Here is a 17,500-nt window from a genome sequence, read left to right on the forward strand (position 1 = left end):
GCAGAGCGAGCTAAACTTCTCTCTCTGTGTCAGTGCACGTTTTCCTCTATTTCTCTCTCCCTCCCTCTCTCTCTCATTCTCTCTCTCTCTCCCTCTTACTCAACGTCTTCCCTTGTCTTCCCTTGTGCCAACTCTCCCTACTCCTCCCTAGTCCTCTCTAGTGCTCGGCCGCCGCTGGGTGTGGAACAATCGTTGGCTGTGAGCACCACTAATCAACATCTATTACTCCGATTTGTTTTGTGCGGCTGATGCTCAGCTTTGCCAGTGGCCTGGGGAGGCCAGCCAGGCGAGGGAGAGGGGAAATGAGCAGTCGTGAACTCCGTGCTCTCATGGGCGATTAGCACAGCTGTTCGGAGCAGGATCCACTCAAGAGTCGCACAGACAGGAACACAGCATCACCAAGGTGGCCTAAATCTCAACCAACATGTCAGGTCATGCGAGCTAATAAATAGAAATGTTTATTACTGTAATTCAATGAGATTTTATTGTTCTTGTCAAATGGCATTTTGCTGGTGTTGTATGTGAAGTGTTATATAATGTTGTAGGAAACACCCCACTGGAGAAAAAAAACATATGAATATTTTAGTTCACTGAGGAGGAAAATTGGGCCTTTGGGGAATTGTGATCCACTTTGGGATGAGAAGGAAGTCCAACTGTTGACTCATCAGTTTGTAATCATACACAAGTGATGCACAAGGCACAATATACACAACCAACAAGTGAATACAAATAAGAAATTAGTCAAATCCATTTCCTGTTTTGAGTACTAAAACTGTTGCTTTGTCAACATTTCATGATAAACTAAGATGATGAATCCGAAACATCAAAACAAAACCTTTACTGTGTGTGTGTGTGTGTGTGTGTGTGTGTGTGTGTGTGTGTGTGTGTGTGTGTGTGTGTGTGTGCGTGAGACAGAGAAAGCTAGTGACACTAAAAGAACAAATGGTTGGGAATGTGTGTGTGTGCGTACGTGTGTATATGTGTGTGTGTGTGTGTGTGTGTGTGTGTGTGTGTGTGTGAGTGTGTGTGTGTGTGTGTGTGTGTGTGTGTGTGTGTGTGTGTGTGTGTGTGTGTGTGTGTGTGTGTGATCGGTACAAGGCTTTCTTTGAATAAGGAATGTGACAGCTCTGAGCTAGAGTCCTGTAGTTGTTTCCAAGTTGCTGACTATTGGAATCACTGTGTGTCCTTTGAAGACAGAAAGTGCTGAGGAAGCCTAGCATTTCTCACCCAATGCAGAACTCCAGAGGAACATCACCGTAAATCTCTCTCCTTCTCTGCACCTGACACACCATGGTGTGCTGCCACTGAATATATCACATGGCAGCCCTATAATAACTCCTGCACATGCTGGGCCTTTATGTGCACCTTTTAGAAAAATTGGATGATAGCAACTGTGCCATCAAACAGCAACGCTCACCCCTCTGTTTGAGCACGAAGGACAATCCATCATCCAGACAGAGGTAATGGCAAATTTATGGCTAAATTAGCTCCTCCGCTGACTCACCTATTAATATGAAATCTAATCTCCACGCTGATTGCTTGTTTCTTCTGGGGATTGATGGGGAAATTATCTGATAATTACCTATGCTACTGTCATCAGGAACTGAGTCTGGACTGCTTGGACTATATCACTGCTACCTGTGATGGTGTACACCAAAATATGATTATGAAACCGAAAATGTCAAAAGTAATCATGTTCAAAGCTCTAATCAGTAACCCTGTTCAAAAATATATGTTTTACATTATACAGAGATATTTACTGATTTGCAACAATTTTATCTAAACATTCTAAAACTTTTATTCTAAATATTCAAATATGTATTTCACCACTTAAAACTTGTCCTGTTGACCTGTTGTGGGTAGGACAGCAACAAGGACATCTCATTAAAACCTACATTTTCCTTTTCTTTCATGTGTGTGTGTGTGTGTGTGTGTCTGTGTCTGTGCGTGTGTACGTTCATACCTGAAACATGTGTATCATGTAACCTGTAATGACAGGATGGACCTGTAGACTGTGTACATTCTTCTTGTTGTGCAGACATTAGACATTATGTCAGTCTTTCTTTGCTCCACATTACTATAATTGCAGTAAGACAGTCGGCTGGGACAGAGTATCAGATAGCAGATGAAAAACAGCTTATCACTATGCTGCCATAAATAACTTTACATGACAGAGACTCTGAGATATTTTCTCCTGGAAACGCTCTCCGTAATCTAATAGACAAAGGAGATTCAGCCAGTCAGCGTAGCCCTGGGAGGCATTTGCATCACGTGACCTGAGGGTTAAACAAAACAACACGAGAGCATAGCAACATACTGTACACAACATGACATGAGGATCAAGAAATGGGATGTATTTACAAGGCTGCGTTCTGAGAGACTATAAAATAAATATTTAAAAGGCAGATTGCTTTCTTGCCTTGAGTGTATCAGCACAGGAGGGGGCTTAACAATAAAGACTTGTCCACAGCCACGGCTAGTCCCTGAATGTTGGTTTCTAAGACCCCTCGGCGAAAAATGAAGGACAATATTATGAATGACAGTGCTACTGACAAAGTACAGGATCATGTGTTGTATATACATACCAAGATGACTTATTTTAAGAGTAATTATTTAAGATGTGAGTGTTGAAACATTTTAAATAGATCATTGAATTACCACTTTTAAGAAAGTGTTTTAATGCAATGATAATGTGCAGATCTATGAGTTACAAAAAAACTCAAATTTATCCCAAACAATGAATTGGCAGTCAAAGTAGCATCAAACATCACATCTCCATACTGCTCTCTGAGCCCAAACTGACTTTTAACATTTCAAAAGGGGGCTTTTGATACAATATCGTCTGCCTCTCACTGCGGCCTATGGGAATATAAAACACATTTGCTATGAAAAGAGTAAAAAGCTTTTGGGATTTGAACACTAAACTAGGCAGAAGAATTTGCATCTCTGTCAGATGTCAAGTGTTTTTGTCAGTAACCGTTTATCACGCTTGTTATTTCTGGCAGCAGCAGGCCTTCCAAAACGCCATGTGTGATGGAATGGTGGTCAGCCGCCGACCACTCAGAGCTCTGGTGTGAACAGAGGCCAAGCAGCCAGTCATGTCACAGCCACTGTGATGTGAGATCTATGTGACCAGGAAGGGGACTGACTCTCATTTTTTGTTGGTAACTAGGTGCTGCTTGTGCTATGTGTGTGAGATGTACACAGTACCACCCTCAATACATTCCCCCATTCCACCTTCACACAGGACTGAAGATTGTATGCAAATGATTCATGTAGCAATCAAAATAGGACAAACAACCCAGCAGGCCAAAGAACACTGCTCTTCAGATGTTTCACAATCACAATGAGAAACAACCCCCCCCCCCCCCCCCCCCCACTCAACAAACACAAAACACAACTAATGAATGCATGGAAAATGGAGAAAAGGAATACATCTTAATAAATCATATTTCTTTCTTGAAGTACATTTATCAGCCTAGAGAATCAATTATTATTTATTTGTAATTCTTTTGCATTTAGCACATGACATCACATTTTTCAAGTGATGCTATAGTCATTGGTTTAGTCCTTATGTCAATAGGGCTGAATAGGGTTACAGTATTTTCTTTATCCTGCACTGTGGATTGTAATAGCGTCGTAGACTATATAGTGCATCTGAAAGTTGTCTATGAAATAAAAACATGTAAAGAAAGTTGATCGTCTCTTCAGTGCCACAGGCATTTGAGGAGAAAGTGGCTTGGCAGGGTGAGGGAATATGCATGAGGTTATCTATTCTCTATGGAGCCTCTTCAACACCCCTGCTAATAAATCTAGTCATAGAAATTCAAATGAGCCATAACAAACTCCTCATGCACTCTTTTGCAAACACACACACACACACACACACACACACACAGAGAGAGAGAGAGAGAGAGAGAGAGAGAGAGAGAGAGAGAGAGAATGTTCCCAAAAGTCAAGTCATTAATTCAGTAGCCATAGCCCTTTACTACTGAACAGGTCAGCCTCTTTCAATACATCATTAGAAGTTATGCAAAAATGTCCAAATATTCTCCAGTGAGAAAGCTCTTATAAAAAACAATAGTCATAATGATTTTGTATGCATAAAATGTGATAGAGAATATATCCCACTAATGGTGGGGGGAGGGGGGTTGAACGGGGCGAGAGCTACTGCTACATTTGCCCCCCACCCCACCCTTCCCCCACCCTACCCTTCCCCCACCGTACCCTTGAGAAGGTGTCTGAGCTGCAGCCCAGGTCTGGAGGGCTGAGCCTGGTCCCCTCGTTATCACGGCTGGTGATTAAGTAAAAGCAGCGCTCACAGAGGCCCAGGTCCCTCTGCCTCCATTAGTCATGGAGATAATAGGGCCGCGTCCTGTACCGCGCCCCTCCGCTCTATCTGCAGGCCCACACATCACCCGCACACACAGCCTCCACGAGACGTCAGCCCGGCCGCCTATCTGCACGCCCAGATTAAAATAGGCCCAGCGTTCGCAGGAAACAACCAAAGGCCAGACTGCACCACCGCCTCTGCCACTGGACCGCAGCCGCCACCGACACAAAGGAAGTGACAGGGTGAGGAAGGTAGTCTTTCTGAGAACAGACACAAAAGATTTTTTTTTTCGTTTCAACTGCCGTTGTCAAATATGCAGCATTGGTGTTGTTGGGGGTGTTTGGATAGGGAGTCTGGCATAAAAGTTTTCCCCCGACAACATCCAAAGTTGCAATTTCTGAAATGACGTCATGCAGTTGTGTCAGGAGAAATAAAGGGGTGCTTTCACACAAACCTGGACAGGAAGCTGATTAAAAGCTGGACTGGGAACGCTGATGCGCCTCTGAGAGGCTAAGAGGCTAGAGACTAGGCCGCCAGTCTGGGCTTTTTGCGCTCCAGGTCCGCCGAACCTAGGTGAGCTTGGCAGACCTCGTCTGAGGTCCAGCGCCCGCGTTTCGCCGGCCTGTTCAACAACAAGCCCAATCACCATCAGAGGTCAGCAGCATGTGTGAATCACACAGACGCTCCGGTCCACTTTGAGGGGAGGCCAATGGTCATTGCTTTGCCCAGGCCCCAGCTCTGCCTGACTGGAATGACAATGAGTCGATGCACAAGTAGACTAATGAATGCACTGAAGAGAGTATTAATCCCTGGCCACATTCCACAGGACATTAACAGCACCAGCGCCACACTGCATGTCCACTCTCTGAGAAATAGAGACAATTGGCTCTAAACTATGTTCCCATAAGTACTACAGTCTTTTTCTCACGTGCTGACACTTTTCACCTCCCCACCCTACATGGAGATTTGTGAAACATAGTGGTTCAGGATTCATAATTGTGCGGCAAAACATTTAACAGCTTTAAATCACGCTTGTTTGCAGGTGGAGAGTAGAATTTAAATTTGCATGAAGCCAACATGTATGTAACATATAGTAACTCCCCCTATTTCCACCGGTCCCGTATTTCCACCGTCTTGCGTGTATGTGTCACTTAATATCCATTTCTATACAAACCAAGACAGCGGACTCCTATAGAAACACAACCACCCACAACATAGGTGTATCTAAATTAGCTATGTACCAAAAATGACATTTTACCGTGACTCGAGGAGCTGTAAACAGTGTTGTAAGGCTGCGTGTACACAACCGCTTGGAGCTCCAGTGGAATTTTAATTTCACGACGAGAATTCTCGGTCTAACCGTCCATGTGCCGTTGAAACGGTGTAAATAGGGGACCCATCAGGCCAGCACTATAACTCCGAGCGTGGTAAACAAAATCGGATATTTCAGGCAGTAAATGCTCCCGTTAAGAACCAAACCAGATTTTGTTCAAATCTACACAACTATGGCTACTGAAAAATGTAAGGTTCATTTAGTAAATGTTATTTTGAAGTGTTAAAAAACATCGTTGTTTTAGAATTTCTGAACAAAAGTGGTGATAATTGGGGGTGTTACGATACAGTAGGTGATACTATATCAGAGATCCATCAGAGAATTAGAGCTCAGCCTGAGACTGTCCAGTCTTGAATTTCCCATTGGGGATCAATAAAGTATCTATCTATCTATCTATGCTATTCATGTCTTAAAAAATAAAATATGGTACAAAAACGCTTGCAAGTGATTCACCATCATTGCATCACTGCTCCGATTGCATCTTTCCCATGATACTTCGATATCCAGTGCATGGGATCCTTTCATATCTAAGAGCTAAAGAGGAGATCAAAAGCGCTCCTCTTGCTGCAGGCCCTGTCTCTGGAGATGCATTTCTGGCAAGTACTTTCTGGTGTGAGGAGCAGTTAGCTGCTCTCGACTATCTATGCTTGGAGTGACCACCGTCACACAGCCAGACTACTGCCCGTTACACACACCCACACATACCCGTGCACACATACACAAATGAACAAACACAGTCAGGCGTACACACACGCGCACACACACACACACACACACACACACACACACACACACACACACACACACACACACACAGATGAGCCACTACCCACAGCATGAGGGGATCTTTATTCATTTCTTCATCAGCATTGATTTTGCTGTGCAGGGATTCCCTTATTTAGGCTTGCTATGCCACACAAACATGGCAAAATAAGCACCTAACTTCACAGGATGCAGTTCTACCAAACATATGTTTTTTAGTTTTTTAAAAAAAAGGCTCTGTATACCTACAGAATATATGATTTAAATATATTTCTCTGGTAACCTACACACATTAGTATATTTTTTCCATATCAAGGACAAGAAAATGAGTCACTACCTCAACACCTTTTGATGGAATAAATTAAAAGTGCTGTACATCAATGACTGTATTAGGGAAAATGAATTGAGCTATATTCATAGCCTGACTGGAAAGAGATTCCCCACCGCATACAGATGATGTGCGAGGGTGGTCCTGCTCTGGTGCTCACTGGTGCTGATGGGGAGAAGTACTGACATACATTTATAGCCTGAATGTGCATGCGTGTGTGTGTGTGTGTGAGAGAGAGAGAGAGAGAGAGAGAGAGAGAGAGAGAGAGTGTGTGTGTGTGTGTGTGTGTGCGTATGTGTGTGTGTATGTGTGTGTGTGTGTGTGTGTGTGTGTGTGTGTGTGTGTGTGTGTGTGTGTGTGTGTGTGTGTGTGTGTGTGTTTCATGTGGGCTCTCGTCCTCCACACAGGCAAGGGATGGGAAAGGCAAGAGCAAGAACCTGGGGCCAGCATTTACAATTAGGACCCAAGGGCGCAATTTCAAGCTCCGATCTCATCCCTCTGAAATGAGGAACTAGGGGCGTTTGACCTCTCTTTTCAGAGCACACACACACACACACACACACACACACACACACACACACACACACACACACATAAACAAACACACACAGCCAGAGAGCAAGAGAGAGAGAGAGAGAGAGAGAGAGAGAGAGAGAGAGTAACTTCATGTCACAGAATGTAACATTATCTATTTTGCTCTGTAATGTATGTAGTTTAGATCTATGCTTCCACAAGTAGTACCTGACCAATGCAATTACTTTACTGACAGTGTTGAATCATGTTCAATCTTGTATAGCTCTGAAAATTGCCAGTGCTGAATGAGATTGTAGCTATAATTCTATTGGAAAGGGGCAAATGTCAGTATTAACAGCTTTAAGAGATCAAGAAGATACCACACAAATACAAGTCAACTAATTGCAATTCAGGAAAGTCACATACACACTGTGATATTTCATTTGATCCTTTGGAATACTTAAGAGGGTTATCACAGAAGTGAAGATGGAATTATTGTTTGAATGTATCATTACAATTACAGCTTTTACAAAGAACATTGTACACAATATTGTGAAACTTGTAATGAATCCTATTTTGACCTGCATTAAAGCAACATTTCTTTGTCCAAATTTGGAATATGAGGCAGTCATCTGGCCCCAGTTGAATTGAATCTCACCTCTGCTGCCATATTGTTCACATTGCAATTTATCATATTTATGGCACCACAACTGGCTGCACTGCAATGCTAACTCTGATGCGATTTTAATCACTTTGGGGAATGAGCACAATGAGAAACCCCTTCCATTCCCACATAACTAGTTTAGCTGCATTGGCCCATGAACGTCTCGCCTCATGTTCTGTACTCAGGAGTGTGTGAGGAGGGGCCCGCGGTGCGGGGGATGCGAGTCTAAATGAAGACTGATCTCCACCTGGGCCATTATAATAGTGCCGGATGACAAACTCCAAATGGATTCCAACCTAAACTTAGACTGGTGACGGCATTAAACCTCCACCGTGTAACATCAAACAGCTTTTATCATATTGCCACCATCGACTGGTTTCTTATTAGAGTCATGACTCTTCAGTCAGGTTGACAAAAAAAGGCCGAAAGCAATTCAAATTCACATCAGGAGATAGGGTGGACTGCTTTCAAAATGACTTGAACATGTCAGATAAAATACTACTAGTGATGCAGAGGTGAGGATTTGGATAACATTTTCTGTTTTCAGTGAGATAAAGTGTGGGGGTTACACAAACAAAAGATGATACAGATTGTTTTTGGCCCGAGAGCCAGTGTACTTTTCTGAGGCAGATGACGTGTCGACAGAGACACCGTGGATGATTCAGCAGCATCCACCATGATTTCTGAACATGAAATCACGGCAGACAGACAAGAGAAATTTTGTAAATCTGTAAGTTTCATCTTGGCCCTGCAGCTCTCAAAACAAATAACACAAAGCTGTTGCGTAACTCCATCCTGACTGCACCTCCATTATTACCTAATATGTATGCTACACTAAATGACCACGGCAAACATGAGATAAGGCAAGAAGATTTCCCTCATGTCCCCCAAACTCTGTCTTTTGAGCTTTGTATGTTGCTCCAAGAGAGAAAATAAAACATATAATCTTGGTCAGACAGGGCAATGCTCTGTCCGAGAAAAGCTCTCTCCTTCTAAACCATAAGAAGCTTATGAGGAGCTCATTTTGTGCAGGGACCATTCTGGCTGGCTCACCAAAATCAGGTGGTGGCTCTATATCAAATTACTTTTTATATGTTAATGATGTTTTAGTCTCATCTGATCCAGTCAGGATAATGAAACTGATCTCATCCTTTCTGGACAGACTGCACAGAGCCAGAGCATTATCCTGAAGCTCTAAGCACATTATAAAAAAGCAGAGGTAACAAATCCCGATGAATTCATTTTGCATCACTTCATTTTGATGCAGTTAGCAAACAGGCACGTGTGAAAGTGAAGCTGTGTGAGAAAGGACGTTTCATTCCCATGGACAGCAGTGGGGTGTGGTGGGGGTGAGGTCTGGGTGGGTGACTCATCCTTATACCACTTAGTTTAGTATTTGAAAGGACTTTTGTGTGGTTTAAAAGAACTTTAATCCATAGCTGGGCTTGAGTTATAAGGTGATGTTTAACCTTGAGCTATACAAAGTGACGATAATTGAAGAGTGTAATCTAAGGATAGTGATATCAACAATTTAACTGAACCACACATTCACTGGCTTAAAGAAAATTTTCAATCCTTTCAACCAGCTGATTAAAAAAGGTAGCCATTCCATACCATGATTTATTTCTCTAGAAAGCCGTCCATTGATTTCATCACTCAGTCAGCTCTTAAGGAATATTGAACTTCTCAGGTTGTACATATAATGCAGTACTTTATTCTGCTTATCACTGCTTCAACACACCTTGGCTGGAGGACATTCCATGCACCCTTGAGCAGCCATTTAATCAAGCCCAGCGGCCATCAAAAGCCACTAGAACTCAGTGTCATTTGATGGGGGAAAAGGGAAAAAATCTCCTGATGAAAATCTGACTTGAGCACATAAAGCAGTCAGTCCAGTGAAGAGGAAAAACGAGAGTGAAAAAGCGTGTGCCACTTACCACCATGCCATTTAAGGAGACCCAGCAGTCTGGGGGGAAGTCCTGCAGGAGGGGCACCAGGAACTGCAGACAGCCATCCCAGTGGCACAGCAGCAGCATCATCCCGATCAGGTTAAAAATCCTCACCACCGCACTGGCCAGGTCATAGGTCATATGGAAAATCTGAAACATGACAAGAGATTGGATAAATATCAAATATATAAAATCAATAAGTTTTGAATGAAAAGGTTACAGAAATGTGAAACACTGCTTGACTATTCAAATATATATAGCATAATATAGCATGTAATATAATAGTGTGTGATGTGTCACAGAAGGCTGCTGTAACAATCTTACTGTATTCATAAAGTATATTTATAGTCCTCATTTAGTTCATCTACACAGATATGTCTCTAACATTCTAGTTATTAAATAAATGATATCTGGCAAATAATGAGATAATTGTGTAAAGATTGCATAAAACATTTGTGATGTGAGCTTCAGTAATGAGCAGCTGAAAAACACACAGAGAATTGCCACCCACACACTCACATACAATCAGGCACACTATTTAAGACAGAACACACAAAGACTCCACATGCCTGACCAGAATAAACAACTCTTATATGTGGCTTAGGTTATGATACTTGACCGCTTCTTATTATGGACATGATGTTCTGATACTCAAGATTCCTGCTGTGTCTTTCTGTTTTATTGATCCCATCTAGACAGTGTGCATGCATGCCAATTAAATCTCCATTTAACAACCAGGGCACGCCAGAACAAGTGATTCACAACCAGAAAATACAAAGAGATCACACAGATATCTGAAAGGGAGACAGCAAAGCCTAATATCTCTGATATTGCAATGTAGATAAACATCTCAAGTCAGAGAAATGGGGACTTATATTTCCCTCAGAACCCCCAAGGTCAGCAATCGACCTGACTTGGGCTGAGGACAAAAAAAATCCATTTTTACCCAGGAAGTAAATAGACAACAGACCAAAATAGGACCAATGAAGACAGAGAGATCAAGCCAGAAAGGGAAGGGGTGTGTGAGATAGAGAGAGATAGAGAGAGAGAGAGAGAGAAGGGGGGATTTTGTGCAAATCTCAGCTCCAAATGGACATCTTGAAATATGTAGTAAACAACCAAATATCACTGGCATAATACATCTGAGAAGAATGATGTGACTTCCATTCTATTTCCTTAAGTAGCTACTAACCAAAACCAAAAGTGTTTCATTTCTGCCATGAAGAGATCTTACACACACTCGTTATCTATGATAATTATCAGAATCAGAATAATCAGAAATTCATTTGGCAGATCATGCTAGTCTGAAGGTGTCTCCACCACAATTGTTCCCGCTGTACAGAGATGATAAGCTACTGTTAGCACAGATCTACATTAGAGCAATACTTCAGACTTGTGGTTTAATCAAACCAAGGATCTATATAAAAGAATGCAATCTGCACCATGGTTGAATGAGTCAGTATAAAAGAGGTTGGTGACATTAGTTCTGGACAAAGCCAACTCTATCATGCTGCTGTGAATGGGTCATAAATTCAGGCCCTCTCATTTGCATACAAAATCCATTATTTTTTCTGCTTATTATGCTTCCCACTTTGGCCCAAGCATGATTCTTCAGTGTGGGAGAAAGAGCTGTTCTGTTTCTGCATGATAAAACCAGTCTCCACACATCCACACGCCAGAATGTATGGTGGGCTGTCTTATCTTGAGTGTTGGGGTAATTGCTATTTACTTTTAAGGTGACAAGATTGCTTTCTCCATAAACTCACCAATGCATGGATTTTACGGTTATTTTAATAGGTTCAGTGTGGGAGCAATGAGGGAATCGTGAGTTAATTTTACATCCAGAAAAACCCACTGACAAGGGAGGCTTGTGACCTTTAGTTTAACTCAAGTTAGCCTCTTATTCAGGGCTGGAGCCAAGTTTCTTTTTGGTCATGCTCACTGGTCCACATGGTCTGTGGATTATGAAATATAAAAAGGACCAAAAACAACCATATGTTTACTCACAGTCTGGTTAATAAAAGTCATAGAATAGCTGATACTGTTAAACACTAATGTAAAAAAAAGTATGACATGATGTCAAATACTAGGTACTCTCTCCACACCATGTTTTGAATTTTAGGATCCAGCCATCTTCCACCTTAGCAAATGTTATTTTACAGCAGGATGACATTTTTGTATCATTAGCTTAATATCTTATAATGAATGCTTTATAATTATTATTTTGCCATTTATTCTCCTTGACATTTAGCATCACAGTACATTACGCTAAATCTGATCATGTGGTCACGAAAACAATGCAAGTGTATGACGTATCTGTAGTCCTGTTACTGTAATAACCATCTCGGAGGCTAAGAGCAAGAGGACAAGATATTGGCACTAGGAATTGTTTAGAGATTTTGTACAGTGACACCTGGCAACTCCAGACATCTCTGCCTGCATTTCGGCTGCTCAGCCTTGGGGCAGTTTCCCAACCAATTACTTGGAAGCCAATCCTCCATGTTTACATCTTGGCAGTGCACATCCTCAGCACCATATTAAATGTCCTGCTTCCCCCTGGTGCAGGAATATAGCCACCGGTGAAGACAGACCAGCACCGGCATTCATCAGGGAAATAACACCTTCACATTGAGGGGAACGTGCTGTGGTCCTCACGTGGAGGTGAACTGCAGCACAAACGGCCTCCTATGGCAAAGGTGATGACGTAGCAGGAAATTGATTTACACTCAAGGTTACTGACACAAGGGCAAACATCACTTACACAATGAATGGCTACTCTGGGTCAGCTATTAACCCCTGCTAAATGGTACGTATTACAGAGTCCAGGTTTAGAAAGTAAAACATCCACACTTTTCATAGGTTACAAATAACATTGGCTTTGGATTTGGGTTGGTCAAGAACTGACTTTAGATCAGAATTATAAGCATGAGTTAAAAAGTAAAAATCAACTATTTGCTAGTTAAATCATTGAACATTTTGGGCCCCATGTCAATATATAATATGATTCAGAAAGCTGGGCATTTTCACTTGAGATCTTGAAATACCACAGTAATTGTTTTGCATACAATAGGCTACATAATAAAGGGCTTAAGGTCAAATAATTTATCAGTAAATTTGAAAATCAATTTAGTATATTAATCTTCCGTTATATTGTGTTATATAATGTGATGTTTTCCTTATGAAGTAAGATTGTGGCATTAGAATAAGCAGTGACATTGTCATTTATTTTCTTTTCCTTATGAAGTAAGATTGTGGCATTAGAATAAGCAGTGACATTGTCATTTATAAGTGTATGATATATTCCTGCCTCTCTTTCTCTCTCTCTTACTCTTTCTCTTCAATACTATTTGTTATTGTTAGACCATCACCTCTGCAGAATTGTCTCATGCTTACCAGACGTTCGTCCCTTACCCCAAACCTCAGCTTTCTCTCCCTCTCAGTTCCCTTCTCTCCGTCCCCTTTGGACCTGTCCCTCTGCTTCCCACCCAGTGGACAACCCCTACCGCCTCTCAGCTTGACACTTGACCGTGACGCAGCACCAACAGACAACCTAGAGGATAAGGAGCCCTGTGGTGCCCAGCGCAGGTGCCCAGACCTGTCCCTCCGTATGCGGCCTCCCGCAGAGACCGCTGCTGACACTGCGCCGCACGGTGCCCAGGCCAAGGCCGTGCCAGGGGCAGAGGCAGGGCTCAGCGGGTTCAGACAGGGCGTCCGAAAGCTCTGCGCGGTAGCGCTGCCGTAACTCCATTAATCTCTCACAGCCATTCGGCATGGGCCCGGCACAGCACGGGAGGGGACGCTAAAATTAGCTGCAGCTGGCTCCGAGGGGTGGAAGTCTCAACAGCTTTTTCCCAACTCAAGCCTTTTCATCCTCTTTTCCTACGGATGCAAACACTGTTTGATTACACACTTAGACACACACCAGAGAACAACACATGGGGGGGGGGGGGGGAATAAGAGAGAGAGGGAAAGAGAGAGAAAGAGAGAGAGGGAAAGAGAGAGGGAGGAGAGGCAGATATTCCTGCAGGACCCCTGAAAAAAGTGATAAACAGGAAAGAGCACATAGGCCTATTTGAATTGCTAATGTTTCACACTCTCCACAGATATGAAGAGCCCCTGACAGCCTGTCTGCAAAGTCTGCGTCAACGACAGATAATTGAAAACACAACAAAATAGACAGAGAAGGGAGAGGGGGGGGGGCAGGGGCAACCAAAGAATCAAAGCTGTGGAGAATGGCGCTGAGCATCCTCTTGTGTTTAGCTTAGCAAGGCCTTAACAGCCTCTGTCAGGTTGCACCTGCACAGGCTTGGGAATAACCTTGTAGCCAAACCGCTTCCTCCCAAAGATAGTCTGCACAATTTACACTCTCTGTTCTGTCTGCATAGGAACACTGTACAGTATAAACTATCAACATCAGTCTTGACATGACTTGAAAAGTCCTTTTAAATATGCCTACACAAGCTGGTACATCCTGACAGGTTTAACAACCTTTAACAACAACAACAGTCTTTTTGTACTGTAACATGTTTACTGTACCCCCCTCCAACCTGTTGTAAAACGCCTGTCCCATAATGCAGATGGATTAGAAGGGCTATAACATTGGTTTCCTTGATAGATTTGTGTACAAACCCCAGGTAATCCGAATTAATGAGTTTATCACATAAGGTGCTACACCAAACACACAACAGACGTGTCTTCATTAACAAGGTCAACATAGCACCATGTGTGTGTGAGTGTGTGTGTGTGTGTGTGTGTGTTTGTGTTTGTGTGTGTGTGTGTGTGTGTGTGTGTGTGTCTGTGTGTGTGTTTGTGTGTGTGCACTCAACAAAACACATTGAGAAGTGAATGGGGAGGGCATTTGTATCAAATATTTCCGAAAGGAAAGTGGTCTGTGTCTTTTGTTTTGCTGAGCACTGATGCTAAGTTGTGCATTTTGCTAGTGTTGAGAGGACATTAGTTCTCATGATTGCACAGTGCTTCTGAAGAGCACATTACACTACAGACAGGATTTTCCCATGGCTGTTAGCTACTGTTACACGGCACTCTGTATTGTAGGGTTTGATTTAAGTGTATTAAACAGCCAATCCCTTAATACTTTGCACATCACCCTGGCAGTGAAGTCACCAATGGTGAAATCTTCTGGATGATTCAACTGCCAACATGCTTAAGAGTATAAAACACATTTAACCAGCCTTGCCCCATGTCAGCAGAGAAAGTGGAACTTGCAGGATCATCAAATATACGATCTCCATTTTTAAATTACACACAGCAATGATTGACCTCTACGAAAGGTTATGAAGGATTAACAAGAGACTAATTTGCCTGGATTAAATCCACCACTCGTTATTACGTTGGGAGATGACAAACTGTTTCCAGGAAAATGGCTTTGGCTTAAAATCCCCTTAGTATACTTTTGTTACAGAAACAATAGTTGCGTTGAGTGGACTATCTGAGACATACTGGAAATGAGGGGCAATTTTCAGTTGTGTTGTTGGCAATTCAATTTCAGTTGTTTGCTCGGCTTGCATGCTTGGGAAGAGATGTGCCTCGGGTCACAGACCTAAGAATCCAACACACCAAATGAGGCAGAATCCATCTCAAGAGGAGGAAATATGACTCATAGTATTTTCTTTTGCCCTTTCCGCAGCTTTTCGTCATTAAAAAGAGCGCTTCTGTTTGCACCCCTCCATTAAATAAATCATGCATGTGACATCACGGGCTCTTTCAGAGAGTGTGAAACTCTGCCGAGCCTCCTGCCGAGAGGCACAGAGAAGTCGACCCAGAGGAGTGGCTCCACAGCAACATCTAGCGCCTGCCATGCGGCCAATCAGCACGCTCGCCGCCAATAAACCATGTGCTCTTCCACAGCCCAGTGGTGATCACCTGAAGCACACCAACACAAAGACAGTCTAAACCTAAACGCTGTGAATCACTGGTAGATATGCCAACTCATTTTGCAGACTTATGCCATTGATTCTCTAAGTACAGTTTTCCACAGCTTCGCCTATGAAAAAAAGCCTGCATAGCTCACCAGCTGACCCAAGTGTTATCTGAATACTGACATCCCACATCATTTCCCTTCCACCTACCACCTCCCTGTTTTCTCCCATGAGTCCCAGCCAGCTTCATGCATATGGAGGAGCCCTGATCACTGAGGATAAGGCATCCGCCCAGCACTCCGAACAGAGACACCACTATATCTATCGCTCTCTTATCAGCATTAAACTAATTAACTTCAATTCATATGAAAACTGATCAACTCTTTCCTCAGCTCAGTAGTTCAGTAAAGTATTATAATATGGTTTATGGACAGTACTCTAATCCCTGAACGCAGTCCCTTTCTGTGCCATACAAATGGCATATCAGTGCAGACACCAGAGGTTTTGCTTGCCTTGTTTGATTTAGCTGCTAGGTGAAGTCCTTCTCGAGCAAAACTGACCTTGACATTAGCTGATGATAATAATTGTGTGGGGAAGGAGATAATTAAAGATAAGGTAATCAATAGAAAAACAATTAGTCCCTGACATCAATAATGCACTGTAGTGTATTGTAGATGAACGCTGAGCTGGTTTTAAATCAGAGCAAGGAAATGCTTTAGAGGACTGTTAAATGTGCACCTTACTCTTCTTTCACCAAATTAAGTGCACAGAAGAAAGAGGCAAGACCAATCAGACAGCAAGAGCTTTAAGTGTATGAAATTATATGTCTAATACATAAAGTCCATTCATCAGATTTCATCACTTTCATCAGGAATTATCAGGGAGAGGGGGGAATCAACTAGGGGACCAACATTAATAGAAATAGCCTGCTGTCTATGCCACTGTGCATTATTTAAACAAATTATCCTTTGGAATAGGTTTGAATGAAAAGTGACATCATTTTAAAAAGCCTCTCATCTCTCATTTCATGTTTTTGTTTATATGAGGCCCCCTAACTACACACACACACACACACACACACACACACACACACACGTATATTCCCAATCCCCAAGACTTTGATTATCTTTTCATGTTTCTGTATGTTTGCTGTTACATTATGTCAGACAATCTTGGAGAAAAGAGAGAAAGCCATCTTGCCAGGTAGTGGACTCACCACATCCCCATAAATCATGTCAAAGATAAAAATGTCAAAATCTCACTCTTATCCATTCATCCATCTATCCATATATTCAAAGGTCTATTTATGTCTATTCAAGAATGAATAAATTGCCTCAGCAATCGATGTGCTTGTGTCCAGTGCCCACACGGTCATCTCAGGGGGACTTTGCCATTGAGCATTCATCTCTCCCCTCACTTCCCATCCTCCCCTGCACACTTGGTCAGCTCCGGGGCGGCGAGCAAGCTGCACATCTATTTTGGTCGCGTGAGCGTGATAACCTCGACTCCACTGCTCGCTTAATCTGTTTCCATTGCGAGGCGCAGCCTGCACTAGAGGCCCAGAGACACAGTCGGGGCTCACATCCTCCACACGGGCGCTCACAGGCGGCCGGGCTGCACTCAAGAGTTTACGAAAAAAACAACATGGCCAAAACCCATGACTTGAGGAAACTCAACAGCTTGACACTGAGCCATGCATTGATGTAAGATTTATGTGGAACATGCCAGAGTCAACACCG

The 17,500-nt window shown here is 42.7% G+C and overlaps 1 protein-coding gene across 1 annotated transcript in view; it reads right to left on the minus strand.

Moving 5' to 3' along the window:
- The window catches only part of LOC121680308 (potassium/sodium hyperpolarization-activated cyclic nucleotide-gated channel 1), a 55,887-nt gene that overhangs the window by 20,879 nt on the left and 17,508 nt on the right, over window positions 1-17,500 (minus strand). The window contains exon 3 of the mRNA XM_042059595.1: window positions 9,871-10,032. Coding sequence (XP_041915529.1) covers window positions 9,871-10,032 — 162 coding nt within the window. The remainder of the gene's footprint in view (window positions 1-9,870; window positions 10,033-17,500) is intronic.

The sequence above is a fragment of the Alosa sapidissima genome, chromosome 13, assembly GCF_018492685.1.
Source record: "Alosa sapidissima isolate fAloSap1 chromosome 13, fAloSap1.pri, whole genome shotgun sequence".
NCBI lineage: Eukaryota > Metazoa > Chordata > Actinopteri > Clupeiformes > Clupeidae > Alosa > Alosa sapidissima.